Source organism: Cucurbita pepo, chromosome 12, assembly GCF_057944985.1.
Source record: "Cucurbita pepo subsp. pepo isolate OVF chromosome 12, ASM5794498v1, whole genome shotgun sequence".
Classification (NCBI taxonomy): Eukaryota; Viridiplantae; Streptophyta; class Magnoliopsida; order Cucurbitales; family Cucurbitaceae; genus Cucurbita; species Cucurbita pepo.
In genome coordinates this window covers 14,426,720-14,448,442 of record NC_141809.1, presented here as the reverse complement: position 1 = coordinate 14,448,442, position 21,723 = coordinate 14,426,720, and the positions used below count along the sequence as shown (strand labels likewise).

General features: G+C 36.2%; 5 protein-coding genes across 8 annotated transcripts; 3 read left to right on the top strand and 2 right to left on the bottom strand.

Moving 5' to 3' along the window:
- The first annotated feature begins 966 nt into the window (after positions 1-966).
- LOC111806954 (uncharacterized) lies at positions 967-2,286 on the top strand. Its single transcript, XM_087128899.1, has one exon. It carries the CDS (start codon positions 1,073-1,075, stop codon positions 2,000-2,002), a length of 930 nt encoding a protein of 309 aa, XP_086985025.1. The 5' UTR covers positions 967-1,072; the 3' UTR covers positions 2,003-2,286.
- Positions 2,287-3,039: 753 nt separating this feature from the next.
- On the bottom strand, positions 3,040-11,376 carry LOC111806953 (F-box protein At4g02760). The gene is made up of 13 exons (XM_087128898.1): positions 10,898-11,376; positions 10,064-10,239; positions 9,285-9,458; positions 9,103-9,213; positions 8,496-8,581; positions 8,293-8,414; positions 6,388-6,452; positions 6,230-6,302; positions 6,094-6,156; positions 5,934-5,998; positions 5,660-5,734; positions 4,164-4,428; positions 3,040-3,779 (listed from the first exon to the last, which is right to left on the bottom strand). The coding sequence occupies exons 1-12, from the start codon at positions 11,228-11,230 to the stop codon at positions 4,215-4,217; spliced, it is 1,557 nt and encodes a 518-aa protein (XP_086985024.1). The 5' UTR covers positions 11,231-11,376; the 3' UTR covers positions 3,040-3,779; positions 4,164-4,214.
- Positions 11,377-12,435: 1,059 nt separating this feature from the next.
- On the bottom strand, positions 12,436-15,403 carry LOC111807616 (uncharacterized). 4 transcript variants are annotated; one of them, XR_015423126.1, is made up of 3 exons: positions 14,448-15,401; positions 12,625-13,359; positions 12,436-12,525 (listed from the first exon to the last, which is right to left on the bottom strand). XR_015423126.1 is itself a non-coding variant. In XM_023693416.2 (3 exons), exons 1-2 carry the CDS (start codon positions 15,291-15,293, stop codon positions 12,943-12,945), a joined length of 1,263 nt encoding a protein of 420 aa, XP_023549184.2. In that variant the 5' UTR covers positions 15,294-15,403; the 3' UTR covers positions 12,436-12,766; positions 12,939-12,942. The 4 variants fall into 4 exon arrangements, 3 of the variants coding, with proteins under 3 accessions (XP_023549184.2, XP_023549185.2, XP_023549183.2); XM_023693416.2 differs by having other exon boundaries at positions 12,436-12,766; positions 12,939-13,359; positions 14,448-15,403; XM_023693417.2 differs by having other exon boundaries at positions 12,436-12,766; positions 12,943-13,359; positions 14,448-15,403.
- Positions 15,404-15,752: 349 nt separating this feature from the next.
- Positions 15,753-18,656, top strand: LOC111806532 (Acyl-CoA N-acyltransferases (NAT) superfamily protein). Its single transcript, XM_023691885.2, has 6 exons — positions 15,753-15,907; positions 16,025-16,115; positions 16,592-16,724; positions 16,912-16,981; positions 18,146-18,206; positions 18,285-18,656. Exons 1-6 carry the CDS (start codon positions 15,830-15,832, stop codon positions 18,374-18,376), a joined length of 525 nt encoding a protein of 174 aa, XP_023547653.1. The 5' UTR covers positions 15,753-15,829; the 3' UTR covers positions 18,377-18,656.
- A 410-nt stretch (positions 18,657-19,066) lies between these two features.
- On the top strand, positions 19,067-21,479 carry LOC111806633 (fatty-acid-binding protein 1). Its single transcript, XM_023692012.2, has 4 exons — positions 19,067-19,482; positions 20,693-20,939; positions 21,041-21,132; positions 21,221-21,479. The coding sequence occupies exons 1-4, from the start codon at positions 19,119-19,121 to the stop codon at positions 21,379-21,381; spliced, it is 864 nt and encodes a 287-aa protein (XP_023547780.1). The 5' UTR covers positions 19,067-19,118; the 3' UTR covers positions 21,382-21,479.
- Positions 21,480-21,723: the final 244 nt, after the last annotated feature.

The window sequence follows — 21,723 nt, the reverse complement described above, 5'->3', positions numbered from 1 at the left end:
ATACAAATTGAAAATTTAATATTTCATCATACATAATATCCAAATTTATACTTAATAGATTAAATACTTTTTTATAAAATTAATTTATCTTAAATTTAATAACCACAAAATTTAAATTTAAATTCAAACCCTCACTAATACTCTTTAATTTTTTTTTATCATGCAAATATTTTAAATTTTACACCCGCAACAACCAATTCAAAAGATGAACAAAAAACATAGAACATGGGGGAGGAAAACACCAAAAGAGGAAGCACAATATCAAAATTATATGTTTTCCAAAGAGTATTTGGATGAGTTAGTTTGACCCAAAACAAATTTAAAAGGACACATAAAATGGGTATATGAGAGAATCCCTTCAACAAATTGAATGCCACATGACATGTTTGATATGGGAGAAGACCCACATGGTTTCAATTATTTGTTGCTCCAATATCATTTCGGTTCAAAATATTCGTGTATTATAGAATAATTAGAAATTGAACCCCACGTTGAATTAATTGAATTGGTTGAACGAGGGACGGGGTCCAAAGGATATGACCCATCGAACGTATGTTGATACAAATTAAGAAGTCACTATGCTTTCAAAATTTAAATGCGGATGCTTAAGCCTATCTAATTTCTACTCATATAGAACGATATGATTAAGTTTCTGCTAATAATTAGTCGTTTGTGGTCGAAAAAAATATATGAACGATGTTTCACGCACAAGATATTTTTAAATGAAATATCTTTTAATGAGTATTTTAAAAAAATAATATATTTTTTTTTAAAAATTCCTTATCTACATAATACCATTTTATCATTCTTTTAATTGTTAAAAGAAATATAAATTCAAATCCGAATTTCCTTTTGCGTCATATAAATGTCTCTTTTATCCTGAAATTCCCCATTTCATACTCTCATGGCTGAAACCCCAAATCAGATTCAACTATCCACGGCCTGTTCTTCAACAATTTTGGTATTTCAAATTGATTTTACTTACAGTTTCATTGCAGCTACGGCCAGAAGATCATACTATTGATTACATTTGGGATCATTGAAGTCAATTTTTGGTATATTCGTTGCTATTATGAAGGATTTTCCTTCTTGTTTCGGTGAAAATGGCGTCCAAATTGCAGATTCTTCTTCTTCTTCATCTTCATCGTTTTCGAGTATCAGTAAAGCCGCTCAAAATCTAGTCACCTGCGTCTACCAGTGCAAATTACGCGGCCGATTGAGCTTCATCGCTCTAACATGGACCAAGCATTTGATGGGACAAGGTTTCTCTCTTCAGATCGAAAACTCTGCAAATCACTGCCTGTGTAAGCTCGACATTAAGCCATGGCTGTTCTTAAAGAAGAAAGGATCCAAGATTTTCGAGATCGAATCGAGAAAAATGGAGATACATTGGGACTTAACAAACGCCAAATTCGGCAGCGGACCGGAGCCAGAGGAAGGATTCTTCGTCGCCGTGGTGTTCGATCGAGAGCTCATATTCCTCGTCGGCGATTCGCCGTCCGAATCTGCCAAGAAAATCGCCGCGGTTTCCGCCGCGGCGGCGGTGTTCGTGGCGAGAAGAGAACACGTGTTCGGGAAGAAATTGTTCTACGCGAAGGCTCGATTCAGCGAGAAAGGGAAAACGCACAATGTGTCGATCGAATGCGATAGTGGAGGATTGAAGGAACCGAGTTTGGTGATTCGAATCGACAGCAAGACGGCGATGCAAATCAAGAGGCTGAAATGGAAGTTTAGAGGGAATGATACGATTGTGGTGGACGGAATTCCAGTGCAGGTGATGTGGGATGTTCATAATTGGCTGTTTGGGAATTCCGCCATGAGTAGTAGTGCTGTGTTCATGTTTCAAACGCACAAGAACAGTGGAAACCATACCCAATCGTCGCTGTTAAATTCTTCGTCTTCTTCTTCTTCTTCATCATCATACCATGAACAACAAATTAAAGATTCAAAGTTGCAGAGTATGGATTTCTCCTTGATTTTATATGCTTGGAGGAATGAATGAATCAACCACTGCTTAACCAAGTGGCCTTCAAAATTAAGCTATAAATTATTACTTATTGCTTTTCACATTAATCGTAAAAATTAAACCTGTAAATGCAACTATATATATATATATATATATATACACACACACACACACACACCGTCAATACCTCGGTGTAGGTCCGAGATAATCCTTTGTTCCATGGATCTATTTACAACTAGCCAATTAAGAATTCTCAGATGTAGTAGTACTAGCAAGTGCATCTTTGATGCAATCATCGATTGTCTCGAGAGGTCACAATTACTGCGAGCAAATATATTAATGACGACAAACATATTTTTGCTATTCTACTAATACTTGTACATTCTGTCGAAGCCTAGCTGAGGAAGAATTACGGGGGATGTAGTAGTACTAGCAAGTGCATCTTTGATGTAGTCATCGATTGTCCCGAGAGGTCACAATTACCGCGAGCAAACATATTAATGACGACAAACACATTCTGCCGAAGCTTGGCTGAGGAAGAATTACTGGGCATAAAACAAAAAAAAAATAAAAAATATGTCGATTCGAGTTGGGTATACTATATTTAATTTATACATGAATCCCGCTCTTAACCCATTCACGAAAAAGAAAAAATAAAAAGATAAGGTCATCTCATTTCAAAAAAAAAAAAAAAAAAAAAAAAAAAAAAAAAAAAACTACACCCAAGTTCTATATATATATTAATTATATAATTAGATTTCAATCCACTAAATTGGTTAAATATACACCTATTATATTACAAATATAATTTTAAATTAAATAAAAATATTAAACAATTATGACATGTAATTTTTTTAATTTTGATTTATGCATCCAAAATTGGTAAAACAAATATTAAAATCTATAATTTTTTACTTATGTGTTTAATACTATGTTTTATAATATTTAAATTGAACAATACAATACATGTAATGTTAAAATTTGAATTAGAATTGAAAATTCTAATTATATATATTTTTTCATATGGAATATTATTATTTTTATTAAAATATTAAAAAATCTCTCAATGAAAATTACATTAAAAATTACTCATGTAAACATATAGTTTTTTAAATTATATTCTTTTTTGTTGAAATTGTCGTTTTAAAAAAAAACAACATAAAATAATTAACTCATAAATACTAAAAAAACAAAAAGACCCCAGCTTCAATAATAATAATTGCGCCAAATGAAGGTGCAAGCAATCAAGGGAAGACAAAAGGGTTGGCCAGCAGCAACCACAGCAACCACAGCAACCACAGCAACCACCTTACCAAGATTTGATTTGCTCTTTCATTAAACCACCAAAGGATACAAGAAAGGAGAGCAATGCCACAATTTGAACTGCTGCTGATGCATACAAAATGTTATCAATTAGAAGAGTAACTTCCAACAACTCTATCGCGTGGGATCGGCGTACAAACGCTACAAAAGCTATAACAAAATTTACATTCATGCCAGATTAACATCATCAAGAACTAGAGCTCTCTCTACGAAACATCGACGATATGTGATCGCGATCGATCATCTACGATATAATAACAAGGGAAAGGGATAGGGTACCAGATCTCCCATCTTCTCCTCTCCTCTTATTCTTGTAATTCCTCTTATAGAGAAAGGGTTGAAAGGAAGGAGGGTACCTGGATATAGCTTTTGGTTGTATCTCAGTAAATAAATGGGGATGTCAAGTCAACCAGGCTAATGGTTCAAAATTTTCCAATCTCAGTAAAAATCCAAGCACCAATCACAGATTGTAATGCGTGAAGGCTCCTCCCTGCATGGAAAACTAAAGGTTAGAATACAAATTTAAACTCGAATTTAGTCCCTATTCTTCAAAAAGTTGTGGTAATATCCCATGACTTTTATAATTTTATGTACTCCCAACCGTTAACTGAATGATGATCGTACATAACTATAGCGTTAAATAAATGATGACATTAGATATGATATGCCTATTTGTTAACATTGACTAATCCAACACGTCGACAATGAAGGCAGGTTTATCGTGGAAGAGAACGAGGTGGTATCGCCTTGACTGTTTCCTGCAACACAATACCAAACTAGAATTGTGGACGCATTTTGGACAAATCCTATACCACTATACTTATATTCAAGTGTATGTGTGCATTTGGAAGAATGGAGAAGAGAGTCTCTTTACCGAATTCATTTGGTTGCTGCAACTACCAGCGCTTGCTTAAGACTTCTCCTCCTACAGGGCAAGAAAATCCACCTCGTCTGAGCTCTCCTCAAATATTACATAGCTGGCATCTCGGCCATCCTCATTGCCACTACCTTGATCACTATTATAGCTGCTTTCTGAAGAACTTATAAACATCGAATCAGATGTTTGATTGCTCAGCTGTGACTGCAGGCTAATATCACTGTTTATTTCGCTTTCCAGCATCTGTTCAATTTCGAAGTAGCTGCAAAGAGATCCAAATGCAAAACAGAAAAGAAAAACACAATTAGAAATGCTTGAGGGAAGTCAACCATAAACTTCTAAAGGAGAGATGACGGACCGGAATATGAATAGAAAATTATGAGAAAATGTTGATTCTTATTAATTTGGAAAAGGAAAATTACAAGGAGTTCTTACACATTTATTTGGCTTCCATAATCTGCCGAATCACTATCCCAATAACTCACTCTTTACTATAACAAAACCAAACTAACCAATTAGTATGACTATTAGACTCTCAAATCCGAACATTACTCCACCCAAAGTCAATATCTAGTGTCGAAACAGATCCGAAGTATATATACCAGTATACCCCCATACCCATTCCTCCAAAATACTTCTACTTTTTCATTTTTCCCAACCCATAATTGATTTACCGGCCAATATGTACCTAAATTATGCTGGATCTAAGCAATTCTGAATTGCTCCTCCAATAATTCCCATACTTGGCTCCAATTTCACCAAACTTCACTCCAATATTGCCAGAATTGAGAGGACTATCATACCATTCCTAACCTTAATTATATCAACAATGAAGTGTTCTGCCCGTTATGATGTGGCTTAACTACTCTGTCTTCCTTCTTTGAACTAGCTGTTTTATTTCATACTTGGCCCAGCTGCATTTTTAGTTGGTCGTTAATCAGTTGGGGGTTTCAGTTTGGCAGTATTTTGGTTTACACCACCTTATCCTTTTGTATTCATCCCTCAAGCCACCAAAAATGTATCAGTAAAACCTAGCTGCTCGATTCATTAAAATTTCATATCTCTGAAATCCAGAAGCCTGTCCAAAGCTATTCTGAAAACAAGAAAGTCAGGTTTTTTCTTGGAGAAAGACCTAAGTCTTCTTAACGGTGTTCTTTGTTTGATAATTATGCATTTAACGATATTGTCTGCTTGGGTTGCATTCGTTTTCTCTTACTGGCTTCATTTTCTGGTTTCTCTCTTCCAATGGGAGTATCTTGAACAAATTTTGCTTCTTTTCATCAATCAAATGAAAATTTTGTTGCTTGTTTAAAAAGAAAATGTAAAAGAAAAAAAAAGGGTTAGTAGATAATAGAAACTCAGCTCTCTACCAAAACGCTAACAAATTCTGCCCTAATCCATTTCCACTTCATCAATATATCTGCTTTCTAGTAACAAACTCACCAATAAATATGACTATTATACCCTCAACAACAATCCTAACCAGTGATTACCTCCCTTCTGATGGAAAATCAGCCAGCAAGCATACATCAGGCCTTTCCTTCATTACTTGCTCAATTGGAATGATCCTGTCCATTAAAATGGTCAATAAGAACCAGTTGATGAAATCTCAGTACCGTAGAAGCCTAGACCCGTATTTTCTTAATTAAGAGGACGATAACTAAATGGTTAAAACTATAACCAAAAGGAAGGATGAAAGTTGACTTTCAGGGGAAAATCCAAACAAATATTGAACCTTATAGAGAGGTTTTTTAAAAGAAATATCACCTTGAATTGTAGCATCTCTCATACCAATCACCCTCAGATGCCAATCCTTCCCTATTGGATATATCCTGTTTGATGAATATGGTATTATTCAATTAAATGACATTTTGAACCTTTAACCAGATATTCAGAAGAAAATCATTGTCAATTTCCATCTACTCACAAGATGTCGAAGAAACTTGAAATCTCCAGCAAGTAATGATGTCATGAAACGAGCAACTTCCACCTGCATGCAAAGAAATTAAAGGCTTACGACAATGTTTGGGAAATGAGGTGTCAAAATAATAAATGATCCTGACCTCTTTGAGATGCATACAATCTCTTAAAATTAAGACCTCCAATAAATTACCACCTATACTGTTGCCAAGGTTTCTGAGGAAAACAAAGATGTTCTTTTTAACTATTCAAAGCATCAAAAAATTATTATAGATAGGAACAATCCAAAGAAGATAGTTACCTAAGAAAGCTTCCAGTAATTGAGTAAGACGTTGAAAAGTCAACATATTTTAGCTTCCGAAGTCCCTGGAAAAGTATTCAAAGAGATAAGTTTACTGAGATTAAAAATTCCAGAGTTACACGATACAAGAGTATTTGAAACAACCATCACCAACAACGGCCAAAAGAGGTCATGAAAGAACCAACCTACACAAGCAAATCAGCTATACACGTGATGTTTTTTTATGGACGACAATGACACAAGGAACCACATGATTAAGAGTTCCAATTGTCTACTGGGCTCCTGAGAGTAGTGTTGATTTCTCGGATTAGTTTCCATTGTCCAAGCTTTGTGAGGAACAGGGGTCTCCCGGTTCAGGTTTAATTAAGGAAATTTGGAAAGCTAGAGGTCATCTTTTCCTCAGTCGTTGCTCAAGATCAGCTAGGCACCTAAAATAGAGTTCCAATAAGGTTTCCCCATTGTGCCCTCTACCCTGACTGGCGCACTCTTAGTCAAAACAATTCAGATGATAATAAACACCTTTTCTTTTCAATGCTCCTTTGCAGCTGATTGATGAAGAAACATTTTTCATCTTTTCAACATGTGCTGATGCTTCCCTAAGAATAGTAGTATGATTCTCAATCAATTCTTATACGGGCAGCCTTCCGAAGAGAAGGCTAATATCATTTATCATTTGGTCCAATGACATTATGGCAATCCTATGGCGGCTTTCTGTTCTTTTCTTTTTTTCTTTTTGGAAGAAATCCTGTGGAGGCTTTGATTAGAAAATCCAAGAATTTTTCAAGTAGCTTCCAATGGTCATGAGTTGAAGGGATCTAATTAGATTTTTCTTGAACTCTTAGTTCCTTTTTCAAGGAATTCCGCAATAACAAGTTCTAGCAGATTTTTGCCAACTTGGAATTTTTGGGGGGCTCCTCGTCTCCCTTCTTTTCATAAAATAATATAAATTCCAATTCCTATAAAAATATTTTTAAGAAAGCCTTCGCCTAAATTTGAAAGATCTTCTTACTATTGCCTTTAATTTATTTTCAAATACCTTCTCCAGAATTATGATCGAAGACTCAAAACCATTTTTATAATTGAATCATCAAACAATGCAGAATAAAGTACTAAAGACAATATCATAACCATAAGACTGACATGAAAGAAAATAGAGCTCAATACTAGCCACATTTCAAACCTCCATGCCCCATACTAAGTGCACCAGTATGATCCAAAAGCATTGACACAAATACTCATCATGGATTGGACAAAGCTTAAAACATGTAAAACTTTATTCTTCGTTTGTTCCATTTTTCTAGAAAGAAATAATTTTAATTAATATGTGAAAAGGATTAGAAAAAGAAGGGAGAAATAAAAGATCTAAACACAAAATTTGTAACATTTTTAGAGATCTAGACATGAAAATTCTGATTTCTTAAATGCTTTTGTGCCAATTTGAAAAAAGAAGGGCAATGTCTTTCTCTCACCATGCAAGGTGATTTTCTCTTTCACAACCCCCACAATAGAACATTAGTCCAAGTATGATAAAAGGAGGAGAAGACAGGATGTCAAGTTGAAGAATCCACTACCAACAGAAAATAAGTCCAATTATGATAAGAGCCAAATGAGTGGGTACAAGAAAATTGCAATTATCCTATGAGATGGAACACCAAATATTCCAGTGAAAAAACTAGGTAAATGAAAAGCAAAACAACTTATTTAGATTACCTATTATATTTTTTTAAAAAAAATTAATGTTCTACATGGCATACTTCAAAGATAACGTCCTAAATTCAGAATAATTAGGCATAGAAGTAGTTAAATTCTTAGTTAAATATTGTTGCAATATAAGAATCTAAAATCAGAAAGGGAAATGATTTTGTATGTATGCATCACAAAATTCCTTGTAAATGCAGACATTACCTTAAGAAGAATGCGAACTTTATAATCATGGAGTTTAAATCCTCTAAGGGCTAAAGACACTAAACGAGGACACTTTTGAACTAGATCAACACATGTCGGTGATTTCAAGCTATCATCTCTGCCTGTCATTTGCAAAATAGCAATGAATAAGCGGATGGCTAGAAAGAATAAAATGAGGATATCAAGTGAGATAGATGTTAAACCTGTTTTTGAGGATTCAAAGAACAAACGCTCTATAAATTGACAGTTTTCAATCACAGATGTCAATGTCTGTCTCAACTCCACAAGACTGTTCAATAAAGGATGTGGATTATTAACTACGATTCATAAATCAGAGTAACCCAAATGAGAGGGCATGAAAAAGAAGCAGCGAATGAATTTAATTTTCAGAGAGAGCATTTTCTCCAAAATATGTTAGCAATTACCATGTCCTTAACCGAACATTAAATCTTAAGAAGAAGAAAACATACCATCATCCAGTTAAAAGCACCATACACCGAGATGGGTCAAGAACCTATTGGGGGGAAATGATTGCTATAATTGTTTATTAAAAAACAGAGTTTATTGAAGAGAATTTTTTTTAATGAATTAACTATTGAAAAATGACAAGAACAAGTGTGAAGAATCAGAGATATCAAGAGAAAAGGTGAGATGCGTCAGGGCAGGAATTAAAGAAATCTTAGTCCTGTATTTTTACTAAAGGTTGAATCTGAATCACAGTTCACCAGTATAAACATTTTAAACAAAAATATCATTTTCCAGCTAAAACTATTAAAAAAACAACAAAATCAGTCAACTAAAGCAACTTACAGGCCCACAATTTCCAGATCAAGGAGAGACGGGCAAGCAGATAATGCAGCACGTAGTGATGGATTATCCATTCTTTCAATATTGTAAAGATGCAACGTTCTCAAGAGCATCCTATAAAATTTAACAATTCAGAAACAGAACTCACAATGAGCACATTCTCAACTTCAAAAGTAAGCCCATACCCAGGAGTACTGGCCCCACCCAAAGGGCTTAAGCAGGATCTTGTGAGAACTGATGACTCCTTCCCTTGTCTGGATCTTTTGTCATTCCATGAAAAACTAGTAACATTGTAAACCAACGGTTGGCAAGATCCTAGGGATGCAGTTGGGCCAGGAACTATACCAAGTTTAAGAGATCTGAAATTATTGAGGGGAAAAGAATGGCCAAGTCAATCAAAGCTTAGAAAAATATAAATAATGCAATCAAAGTATTTCCCATCAGAGAGTACTAAGGAATTACTGTTGGCATTGATGTTCAATGAACTTAGTTCATATGCCTGTGCAAGCATCTAGAATAGACGAGGTTGGTAAATAATGCAAACTAACATTATAAAATTAATCATATGGGTGGGGAAATTCAGACTTCTTTTTCATTTAATAAGTGAAAAGAACAGAATTTGAATAATGTCAGACCACAGAGGGAATAATTTACCATCTTCCCCAGACACTAACATTATGAAAGAGATGGTGGGTGACACCAAGATTAGGAAAGACAAAATTCCTTGCCTAAGCTTAGACAGTCAGCATCATCCATACTTGGGTAGAGAATAGTAAAAAATGTCTAATGAAAAATGTATAACTATGTTGGCCGAAAGACACAATTCAAAGACCTCATCAGTACATCGCTAGTGAGCTTAATCAAGTATGAATCCTTCTGTTTCAGATCCTCAATGTATATATTACCGCATTCAAATTCAGCCTATGAAGATTTGATAGTGAACTTTTAATTGAAAATATCTTACTGAAGAGAGTTTCCAGCTCGATGAATCATTGTAGAAACCACTGCATTATTAACTCTTGGAGAAACTGTTGTTAAGTCAATGTTGGCATAGCAGGAAGGATCCATTGCACACTTGTGAAACATTGAACAAGTAGCTGTTGCATAGCAAAGACTCTGTGCGTCAAGCATGGAGAAAACCTGAAAAGCCACAGTTCATCGTCATGCACACCAGAAAAACCCAACATATTTTCATCAACCGTTACGGATGTTAGAGCACAAAACGGAACCAACCATAAATAACATGATGATGAGTTGAAGAGGGTCAGCCTAGTAATAATGACTTCCCATCTCGAAATGAACGAATTATAAGTATGGTCTTCGGTTAACGCAGCCCCTAATACCGGCGGTAGCTCAGCCTCATGGGGACAATACTCTAACCTCGACTCAAAAATACCTTTGATGTCTTAACCTAACAGCTCGATTACGCCCATACAAAAATATGAACTAAACTACGCATATTATCTCTACCTATTGCCAATGAACACATACAACTAGGGCTGGGAAAATTATATTCACATCATCACCAAACTAACATCTCACTCTCAAAGACATTCCTGACTGCAAGCTTGCTTCGAGTTCGCTCAAATTCCAACAGAAAACAATTTAAGCACATTCGACATTGGACACAACAAAATCAAACAACGAAAATCATATATTAAAATACTCCAAATCCAATATTCAAGAACAAGAGCACTCATTTCCAAAACCGATAAATCCAATGCAATTCCAAGCCGCAGCACAGTTGAAACGATTTCAAATGTTCCGACAACGAAAGAAGAATCAAAGACAAACATACTTTGATGGTGAGGTCAGGAGGAAGAGCCCAAACGACTGAGTTATGCTTGGTAGCTCGTTTCCGAGCAGAGCGTTTGCTAGCCTCGAGCAAGAAGTTGCCCATTTTAAGGGCGCGATCGATGAGGCGAGACTGATCCAAGTCAGATGGCAAGGAGTCGAGAAGCCTCTCGAATGAGAAGTCGATACAGATGGAAGGAGAGTCGGAAAGGCCCAAAAAGGCATCGAGAAGAAGGTCCATCTGAGTAAAGGTCGGTATCCTAGGGTTTTGGGATGGGCACGGGCGCTTCGCCATGGTTGATGGTGCCGAGGTTTGGACTTGAAAGAGAGCATCCATAGCATCAGCGGGTGGACACGGGAGAGAGCAGAGGGAGAAGAGAAGAAGGAGAAGTAGGAATACGGACGAGCCTGTGAGTGCCACGTGTCAGTGTGAGTTTTGGAATAAGGGCTGAGAAAGTAGGTAGCATGGAAAAAACGTGATACTTTGGGTGAGATCATCCAAAGACTTGGCTTCTGAGCTTTTGTTCTTTCTTTTTAATATATAGTTTTTGTGGGGGAAACGAGAAAAATAATGAATATTAAATAAATAAATTCTTTAAAATTAGGAACATGACGTCACTTCCTTTTTTATCTTTTTTTTTTTTTTTGGTTTTTTCGAAAGTACAAAAAATATTTATATTTATGAGGTAATTAGATTTGGCGCCCACATTATGCCACGTGGGGATACAGTTGATGCGCAGTTTCTCTTTTCCATACTTTCATGGAAACCACTTTTAGCCGTCCAAAAACATTATTTTAACGCTAATTTTTTTTTTTTTTAATATTTCTTAAATTAATAAAAATACTTTATACAAGTTTTAAAAATTTAAATACCACCTGCAACTTTTAAAAAAATCTAAAATATATCCTTATAATTTCAAAAAATTAAAATTATTTTATATGTTGAAAATTCTATAATCCTTTAGTGTTTTATTTAAAATAATTACGCTTGTAAATAGTGGTAGATGATCTAATTTAGAAAATGATCATGAGTTTATAAAAAAAATACTCTCTTCTTTGATATGAGGCATGAGAAAACCCATGAGAGGGACAATATCATACCATTGTGGAGAGTCGTGTTCGTCTGGCTCAATTTCATTCATTTGTTTAGATGAAATATTTTTAAAAATAAAATCAACTTTCTAAATAATAAAAAAAATATGTAATTCAAATATTTTATGAAAGAAGATATAAAAATTATTGTAAAATATAAATAGAATATTAAAATAAATCCGACACCTGGTGCTTACGTGTATATTCTCGTAATTATTCGGCAGGTCCTTCTCAGTCTATTCCGCTCTCATTTTCCTTCCCAATATTCGATCATTAATTTTTAATTAAATAAATGCACAAAAAACAATATATGAATTTAAATATTAAATTTTAAATTTTTTGTACTATGCACTTTTAAAAAGTAATGAATATATTAAGAATTTTATGCACGAAATTAAAAATTACAGATTTATCAAATATTGTTTTAAATTAAAAGAAAACACCTTTCAGTTGGGAATCCACTACAGTGATAGTGACTTTATTTATTCCTACTGCACTTGTCTTGTCATCCTACTCAACAAAATAGAAGGTTCTGAAGCACTGTTCCATAATTTAAGAACGTTTAAAGACTTCAAAATCTCAATCAGTATTCAGATATCATACAGATACAGAATAGCAGCTAGGAGAGGTTCTTCTTACCGGGTAGCGATCTTCTGGGGCGAACGTGTTTCGAACCACTTCGTTGGGAACACGCTGCTTGCCTCGTCCAGATTATTTTCTGCTAGCAGGGACTGCAGGTCATACTGTTCACAAAGCTCTTGAATTCTATGGCCTGAAAACACTGTCGACAAATCGTCGTCAACGTTTTGATAGCAAGTATTTGGCCGTCGATAGACTTAAATCTCAAACAGTAATCAGAAATTGACTCAATGACTACCAAACTATGCTGAGGAGATTTAGATTATATATCATGAAGACTGTAAAGAATAGCAGCCAGGAGAGGATATTGTAACTTGCTTAGCTATCTTCGGGGGCGGGCATGATTCGTAGCCGTTCATCAGATCCCTGCTTGCCTCCTCCAGAAACTCTCTCTTCAGCTAGCAGGGACTGCAGGTCGCTACCATTTGCCAAGCTGTTAAATTCTACTGCCTTGGATGGCATTGTTGGATAGCGCCGTTGACAGAATGTCATCAATCTCTTGATTGATTGTAAGTATTTCCTTGTTGTTTCGTCATTCATGATATGGGCCACACTGTTGGTGTAGATCTTCTCACGAGCTGAACGTTCGTGAATACCAACCATAGTGACACCAATAGGCCAGGGGGCATTTCCAATAGCCATCTTAATGTATTGATCCATGGCAGCTAGATAGTCTCGCTTCATGCAGCATTCAACAACGACCAACAATGCTTGCCGAATATCGTCGGGAAGAACCTAAAATCAAATTTTAATAACGTTAATGAAAATTATCTGCTAAAAAGGAAATCTTACAAGATACTCAATTGAGAAGCAATAATCTCCGATCTCTTGGTCGAATGTATATGACTTGAGTAATTGAGTTATGCTCGGTTAACCCAATAAGTTGTAAACTTGTATCATATAATTCATCGCCAATTAGGACGAGGCAGTCACCTTCACACAACAGTCAGCAACCATCTAAACAGCTGACCATAGTCCTATGCTGTAATCGTAAAAAAGCCGATCTGATAAATGAAGTAACGGTTTATCGTCAGTATCTACTTCTCAACACACTTCTAAAGACGATTACCAATTGGTGACCTATTATCAATTAAAATGATTTAATCTCCAATAGGATCGAAGTGTCGATTGGAATGACATTCCTATAAACTTTTGGATGGGTGATGATCCACTTTCAAACGCTTACCCAAGGAGATCCTCTGTCTCAAATTGGAACCCCTCTACTTGAAGTTAGGACACCCTGGTTTTAGATTCTTTTTTTCCTTCATTTTTTGGATCTGAAACTAAAGAGTGGGTCTCTCTCCCATATCTACTTAGTGTTCTTCCAATAAATGAATTTGGCCGTTTGACAATACAGGGTTTTCTCCCCTCTTCTTGCAACTCCCTACTCAAGGATACAGTGAATGTATGATTCCAAAGAACCCCAATCTTTACAAGGTGATATGTCACTTGAAATATATCAAAAGGAAGTTGAGCTTTTCTTGTGGGAGCTCTCTCGTGAGAGTATCAAGACTAACAGAACTAATCAAAAAATAATTCCAAATTGGTGCCTCTCCCAAGGCCAACTGAAATGCAAAATGTATCAATGAGTTTAAGACGAATCATATGCATGCTTATTCTATGTAGCCATCACTAACATCTACATGCTCGCAGGGGAACCTTTTCACCAGAGCACTAGCAGAGCAAACGAAATAAGAAAGAAAAAGATGCTCTGGTTATTCTCGAACCTACCATGAAGTCTAAAGATATAATGATGCAGAATCATCACGAAAAAGAAACATTCAACAGATCGACTGTGAAATTAAAGGGGGCAAAAATTGTACCTTCTTCCTACAAAACTTGAACAGAGGATGCAAATAACGAGCACACTGCTTGAATGTTGCTACCATAGACTTCCCTTTGGCTGTCCGCTTCTCTGCTTCAGGCATTTCATCCAACTCCTGGTTCCACTCGTTCAACAACCTCTTAAAAAACACCAATATCTTATCTTCCTCACATAACTCATCAAAATTGGCTTTGATTCTCTTCAAATCTTTGTCAGCGTCGACGCCACTCGAACCCCCATCGGCACTATCTTCATCAGCCCCACCTCCATCTCCCTCTTCCCCAGCACCATCCTCCTTCTTCTGCCTCTTCCTCTCGCTCAAAATCCCCGTCTTCTGCCGCTTCCTTAACTCCGCAATATCCCGAAGAAAATCGTTGGTTTGTCCCTCGGTCAAATCACTATCCACCTCGAAAAGCCCCGCTTTCAGCACAAACTTCAAACGGTCGAGCCGAGCATCGTCATCTTCCCCGAAAAGCGTAATGGGCTGTTTCAGAAACCGGAGTCTCCGAATCACTTCCTGTCTGGGAAGGACGAGATTGTCGATGTTCTGCTCGTCCGTTAGGGATTTCGAAGTGGTGGCGGTAGAATTGATTGCAGCAGAGGAGGAAGTAGTGGAGGCCGAGGCTAATGAATTGGATTTGGAAGATGCGGAGGTGGCCTCGGCGTTGGGAGAGGAGGTGGAGGATTGGCGGAGAGCTTTAGCTTCCAATTCGCGCTTCTCTTTCTCTCGCAGCTGCTGGATTTGCTTCTGTTCGATCTCGGATCGCTTGAAGACGCGCTTGCCGCCGGTTTCAGTAGCTAGGGCTTGACGTTTCTTGAGAAGTTCTTGCTTGAGGAGATCCATTGATTCTGTTCTGGGGTTCTATCTCGCCGGAATCTCTGTTAGGGCTTACTTCCGTAATCTAATTAGACGAGAGGAACACAATTTCTTTATGATTCGTTCCTCTAGCTTGAGCTTAAATTATGAATGTAAATTACATTTTAGTCCCTACTTTAAACATAATTACATTTTATATTCCAGCCCAAAATATTTAACACTCACTTAAATTATAATTTTTTTTTAAAATAAAAAAATTATTATCATGATAAAAACAAATAAATATATATATATTGAAATTTACTTTTGCTTATGAAAAATGGTTGGATTTATTTAGATGTTTTATAATTTTAATAAAATTTATATTGAAAATTGTAATTATATATTAAAAAATTATTTGAAATATAAATATATTTTTTAAATAAGGCCTACGAAGGGAGGACTAGAATGGAATTTCACACTCTTTTGTATGGGCTTTTGGCCCATTTCAACAACAAAATCCTCTCTGGTGAAGAAGAAAGGCAGAACAGAGCATTTACGGACACAGGGTGAGAGAAAAGGCGATGACGACGTTACGCAGATTTTGCTGCAATGATCTGCTTCGATTCACTTCCGTCAATCTCGATCACCTCACGGAAACCGTAAATTTTCTCTGTTTCAATTTCAGCTTCTGATTTGAAAATGGTTTTCCGGTTTCTAAATGCACTCTGAATCTTGTCGATGTTGATGCAATCTTCTTTGGCTTTTCTTTTTTGCAGTTCAACATGTCCTTCTATATGACCTACTTGGCAAGATGGCCTGATTACTTCCATGTCGCAGAGGCCCCTGGGAACCGCATAATGGGTTACAGTGAGTCGCTATTAGTTTGTTTATCCACTAATTCTTTTCTCGTATTATCTTTTAGTTTGGCCGAATGTTTTGTGTTCTTCTTTCTTCTTGCTTGGATTAGTCTCATTGTTTGGAGCTTTATTTCTCAGTTGGATCGTAGGTGTGGGTTGAATTTATTTATTAATTGACTAGAGACACGCATATTCATGGCTACATTCAATTTGTGTGGGATTATCGATTCTGTTGAACTTTAGAGCCTATAAATTATGAAGTACTTCGAATTTCAGAAAGTCATTAATTCTAGTTAAGTTCTCATGTTTATTCTCATCACTGAACTGCCAATTCACTCTCTGAATAGAACAACGAGCTAGATCTTGTGTAGTAGGAACGAAATTATTAGATAACTAAAGTGAGTTCATTCAAAATATTGCGGTCTTGATGACCTTTATTTCAAGCTGTTTGAAACTATTTGATTTTTGTATGATTTTCCATTGCAGTCATGGGAAAAGTCGAGGGGCAAGGCGAGTCATGGCACGGTCACGTAACTGCTGTAACTGTTGCTCCAGAATATCGCAGGCAACAATTAGCTAAGAAGCTCATGAACCTGCTCGAGGATATTAGTGACGAAGTGTAAGATGAACTTGATTGTAATTATATATCTGAGAAACACTATTTTATGCACAACAAGATGTAAGATGTTAGTATAATAAAACCTTGAAAAAAATTATTTCTGGTTCAAGATTTAATGTTCAATTCAGTTTTTCTCTTCATCTTGAGCTTTATATTTAATGAGAGCCTTTTTTTTCCTTTCTGGCAGTGATAAAGCTTATTTTGTTGATCTCTTTGTGAGGGCATCGAACACCCCTGCAATCAAGATGTATGAAAAGGTAGATTTCCTCTTAGAAACGTGTTAGTGAAGTTGCAAGCTACTGAAACTGTGTTGCTTTAGTTTCTTAAGTCATTCTTAATATTTCAGTTCTATCGAAGTTGTATATATCGCCGATTATAGTCAATCTGGTTTAAGGTGGATTGACTGGCCTAAGTCAAGAGCGAACAAAGTTACGAAAAAGACTGTTCACGCTACTGATCTTGGGTTAGAATAAAACAGTAAGCTTCCAAACATAATATTTATTTCCTCCCCCTGGACCCAAACGTCATGTACAATGTACAATTGGTCTAGTAGTGTTCGCCAATATGGTTTTCGCCTTCCTTTCCAGGACTCAGGAGACGAACACAAAGCATCAAAGAAAAACTGCTATTTATGTTACCTCTAGGTCTCTCATAACTGGTGCTCGAAACACACACGAGTAATTTTTCTTCCATTTATTTCCAAAGCTTTTAACTTTTAGGATAGTATCCAAAAGGCTCCAGTTGACCTTATCACAAGTCCTCCCATTATCAAGCTTGAAGACCATTTTTTCTTTCTTCTCTTATAATCATCAACAATGAAAGCCATAAGGATGGATTATTTGACTTCCAAACCAATAAAAGCTGATTGGAACTTAGAAATACTGCACTAATGCTTGATTCACACTTTTGAGTTGTTTGGCAAGGGCTTTCAGTGTCAAATAAGCACTAGTAAATTTAGAAATGTAATACTTACCAATTTATTTGTTCTCGTTCTATCTTCTATATGTATTCATCCAAAGCAAAACTGCTGTTTCTTTTCAACTTTCTGCAAGTGGTATCAGGTTTATTCCTGTTTTACAATGCCCTCTTTGTGGAGTTCTTCTGAATGTTATGCAGTTTCTAAGATCCTAATTTGGAAAAAAATTATTCAATAGAAAAGTAGAGAAAAATGCGAGGAACGTCTATGAGTGGTTTAGTGTTATCTATGTCAACCTCACAGAGATTCTAGTTAGAATATGAGTGTTTGGTCATATTTCTTCTTATAAGCTATATATATTACTTACGTGAACCTTTTATTTTTATGCTCAGTTGTGTTCTTATAATTTCCCCTGCTGAAATGGTTCTTTTTATCTTCACATGGAGGAAGGCAACACTTACCACGGACATTCTTTTTTTATTGTTTATTTTTTTCCCTCAACCAGCTTGACTATGTTATCTATCGGCGTGTGCTGCGTTATTATTCGGGGGAGGAAGATGGATTAGGTGAGTCTACCCGACCCAAGAGAACGAAATAAATGATTTTGGTAATCTCTTAACTAGCTTTGTTATGGTCTATTTCAGATATGAGGAAAGCATTATCGCGAGATGTCGATAAGAAGTCGATCATCCCACTTAAAAGGCCAGTGACTCCCGACGAACTAGAATATGATTAGCTTGAGAGAAACGTCGTTCAATCATTGATGAAGAAAAAATATCATGTGCTCATGAGTTGAGGATAGCGAGAGGCTAGCTATCGTCTTCTTGAGAACGGGCTGTACGTGCATTGTAAGTACTTGTATTACCCTGACAAAAAATGAAGCTAAACCTTTTACTTCAACTATTTAGTAGCTTCAAACTGTTGTTTCATTTAATTCTTTTTCAATGATCACCTAATGTTGTTGAAACACTCTGTTTTCTGGGACTTTTGTTTTTAAGGAGAAGAATTCTTCACAAGATAGAAGAACCTCAATATCCATAGAAGTTGCTGCCCTTGTATGTCTTATTAATGATGCTTAAAAATTTGCAATATTTGGTTGTCAAATCTTGTTCACTTCTATCCAAGTTCGATTTTGTGTGAATCTCAGTCCTACCAAATCCTTAAGATGATAATTAATACATTATTTATTTATATTAATCTATTACATATTTACTAAAATGTAAAGTTATTTACACTTATTAATATATACTAATTTACTTCATTAAAAACTTTTAAAGTTTAGAAAATTATTTCACACTAATTATATATAATTTCCTCTAGGTCATAAATTGTGATTTACCACGTATGAATTCAACACCTCCACGTGGACCCATTTTAGTTCCTTTTTTATTTTTATATTTTTTTCATTCTTCTTTCCAATAACTCGTAAGGACACTGTTACGTATCGAACCGCCAAAAACAAACATTACAAAAAAAAAATGGCATCTCTCCGCTTCCCCTTCTCGTTTCCTCAGCCACCAAAGCCCCCACGCCACAGCTTTCCCCGCCCATCCTACGCTGTCGCCGCATCCGCGGCCGTCGGCGCTGCGGCGACAATCGGATTTGTCGCCGCAACTAGAAATTCGATGAACCTACTAACCCCATTTCTTGAAAGCACGTTGAATTCATCGCCCCTGTTGGCTTCTCTCTCTCTAGCGGACAATTCGACCGCCCATTCTGTTGTTGACCCGAGGACCGGATTGTCGTTTCCGTCTGTGATTAGAGATTCCCAGCAGCTTCTCGGAATTGGGTTGCGGAAAAAAGCTGTTCTGGGACTGAAGAACATCACTGTTTATGCATTTGGTATGTTCTACCACATTTCTACTTTTTAGGAGCTTTATAGTTTGATTGAATGTTGAATTTGGACTGATTGATCTGATGGGTATTTGCGATTCTTGGTTTGGTATCATCTATGGCTTTGGGAGACTGTTTTTAGAAAGATTTTCTGGCTCAAATATGTTCTTAATAGCGGCATTGGATGGCCTAGATGTAGTTTTGTGTTGTTTTCACTTGAAATCATGAGTTAGAGATTGAAATGTGTGTTGTTTTCCACTTGAAATCATGAGTTAGAGATTGAAATGTGTGTAATATCATCAGTAATTCTCAAAACAGATCAAACAAACTGAAGAGAACTAAGAAAACATGAAGAATCTTTTAAAGAAGAAAGGAAAGCAAAAGAAGACGACTAGTACAGGACTTTAATTGATTTTTTATGTTTTGGAAGAATCTGAAGATGGTTTTGAAAACCATTTCTAAAGCAAACCACAAGATTCACCAACAACAGCATTTGGCATAAAGTATGTATCATCGCGATCAAGAGTTCAGAGGCTCAAATTCTCACCTTGCATATCATTTGTGAGATCTCACATCGATTGGAGAGGGGAACGAGTGCCAGCGAGGATGCTGGACCCCGAAAAGGGTGAATTGTGAGATCTCATATCGTTAGGAAGAAGAATGAAGAGTTCTTTATAAGGGTGTGGAAACCTCTCTTTAGCAAACACGTTTTAAAAACCTTGAGGGGAAGCCCATAGAGGACAATATCGGCTGGAGGTGGGCTTGGGTCGTTACAAATGGTATCAAAGCTAGACACCGGGGGATGTGCCAATGAGGACATTCGGTCCCGAAGAGGGGTAGATTGTAAGATCCCACATCAGTTGGGGAGGGGAACGAATCATTCTTTACAAGGGCGTAGAAACCTCTCCCTAGCATACACATTTTAAAAACCTTGAGGGGAAGCCCAAAAGGGAAAGCCGAAAGAAGACAATATCTACTAGCGGTGACCTTGGGCTATTACAACACATCTTAGAACGTTTGGAAAAACAGTGGAAATGAACTTCAATTGAGCATAAGATGATGGAAAGGTGGTCGAGATTTGTCGATTCATGAGTTACAATCTTTGTTAAGAGAGACTTTCCTGATCTACCAATATGTATGATGTTTTGAAATACATTATGGCATGGTTAGTATGCTTTTCTGCTTATGTGATATTGAAATGAGTGACGACTGTGTGTAGGTGTTTATGCTGACAGTGATGACCTAAAGGAATCACTGAGTGAGAAGTATGGGAAACTCACTGTATCTGAACTACAAGAAAAGGACTTTGAAAAAGATGTCATGGAAGGCGATATACGAATGACTGTTAGACTTCAAATAGACTACGAGAAACTGAGAGTCGGGTTCGTTCGAAATGCATTTGAAGAGTCGATTGGAACCCGACTCCAAAAGTTCGGGGGTTCAAACAGCAAAGCATTGCTTCGAAAGTGAGTCAGTTATTGCCTTAGAAATGAATGAGTGATTTTTACTGTCTAGACCACGTCGTGTTATTGGGAACACCGTCTCTTAATTGCTTGTTTCTTTGCAGATTCACTTCCCAATTCAAAGATGAATATAAAGTATGTCGAGGATCTGTAATCGATCTCTCAAAGGAACGAGGGCACGTCCTCCGAACGATGGGTGAGATTTAGATCCTTATTTAGAATGATGGAGAAAGAGTGATGATGTGAATAATATGGAATGCAATTGTTTTTGTTGTGTTTTGAAGTTGATGGGAAGGAAGTGGGAAGCATTCAGAGCCAAATACTGTGTAGAGCCATTTTAGATCTCTATATTGGTGAAGACCCATTTGATAGACAAGCCAAAGAAGATATCAGACGAGCTTTATTTACTACTCTTCAGAAGGAATTAAAAAAGAAAGCCAAATAATATGGAATGCATTTTTTTTTTTTTTTTTTAACATTTATTTTCAATTTGGTTTTTATACGACTCAGTTTCGATCTCTAAAATTTCAAAATATTTGCTTTGATTATATTAAACTTTTTGGTTTGTTTCGTTTCATTTTACTCCTTAAAGTTTCAAAATCCATGAATTTAATAAAAAAAAGTAGCCGTATCTGGTCCTATCTTTATTTTTTATGATATAGCTTTGAATAAACGTATTAGAATATTAATACGAATGTATAATTAAAGCCACATAAGTTGAAGAAATGTAATTCACGAGTGAATAAGAGATGATAAAATTATATAACAAAAACTAGGATGCTTCGTT

Bases quoted from the DNA above. Each gene is read 5' to 3' on its own strand.
- LOC111806954 (XM_087128899.1), top strand. From the start codon at position 1,073: ATGAAGGATTTTCCTTCTTGTTTCGGTGAAAATGGCGTCCAAATTGCA.
- LOC111806953 (XM_087128898.1), bottom strand. From the start codon at position 11,230: ATGGATGCTCTCTTTCAAGTCCAAACCTCGGCACCATCAACCATGGCG. The intron at 6,453-8,292 runs GTAATGTCTGCA...ATACTTTTCCAG, and splicing joins AAGTTCGCATTCTTCTTAAG to GGACTTCGGAAGCTAAAATA. The intron at 6,157-6,229 runs GTCAGGATCATT...CTTTGCATGCAG, and splicing joins ATTGTATGCATCTCAAAGAG to GTGGAAGTTGCTCGTTTCAT.
- LOC111807616 (XM_023693416.2), bottom strand. From the start codon at position 15,293: ATGGATCTCCTCAAGCAAGAACTTCTCAAGAAACGTCAAGCCCTAGCT. The intron at 13,360-14,447 runs GTACAATTTTTG...ATTTGATTTTAG, and splicing joins TCAAGTTTTGTAGGAAGAAG to GTTCTTCCCGACGATATTCG.
- LOC111806532 (XM_023691885.2), top strand. From the start codon at position 15,830: ATGACGACGTTACGCAGATTTTGCTGCAATGATCTGCTTCGATTCACT. The intron at 15,908-16,024 runs GTAAATTTTCTC...TCTTTTTTGCAG, and splicing joins TCGATCACCTCACGGAAACC to TTCAACATGTCCTTCTATAT. The intron at 16,725-16,911 runs GTAAGATGAACT...CCTTTCTGGCAG, and splicing joins GAGGATATTAGTGACGAAGT to TGATAAAGCTTATTTTGTTG.
- LOC111806633 (XM_023692012.2), top strand. From the start codon at position 19,119: ATGGCATCTCTCCGCTTCCCCTTCTCGTTTCCTCAGCCACCAAAGCCC. The intron at 19,483-20,692 runs GTATGTTCTACC...GACTGTGTGTAG, and splicing joins CATCACTGTTTATGCATTTG to GTGTTTATGCTGACAGTGAT. The intron at 20,940-21,040 runs GTGAGTCAGTTA...GTTTCTTTGCAG, and splicing joins AGCAAAGCATTGCTTCGAAA to ATTCACTTCCCAATTCAAAG.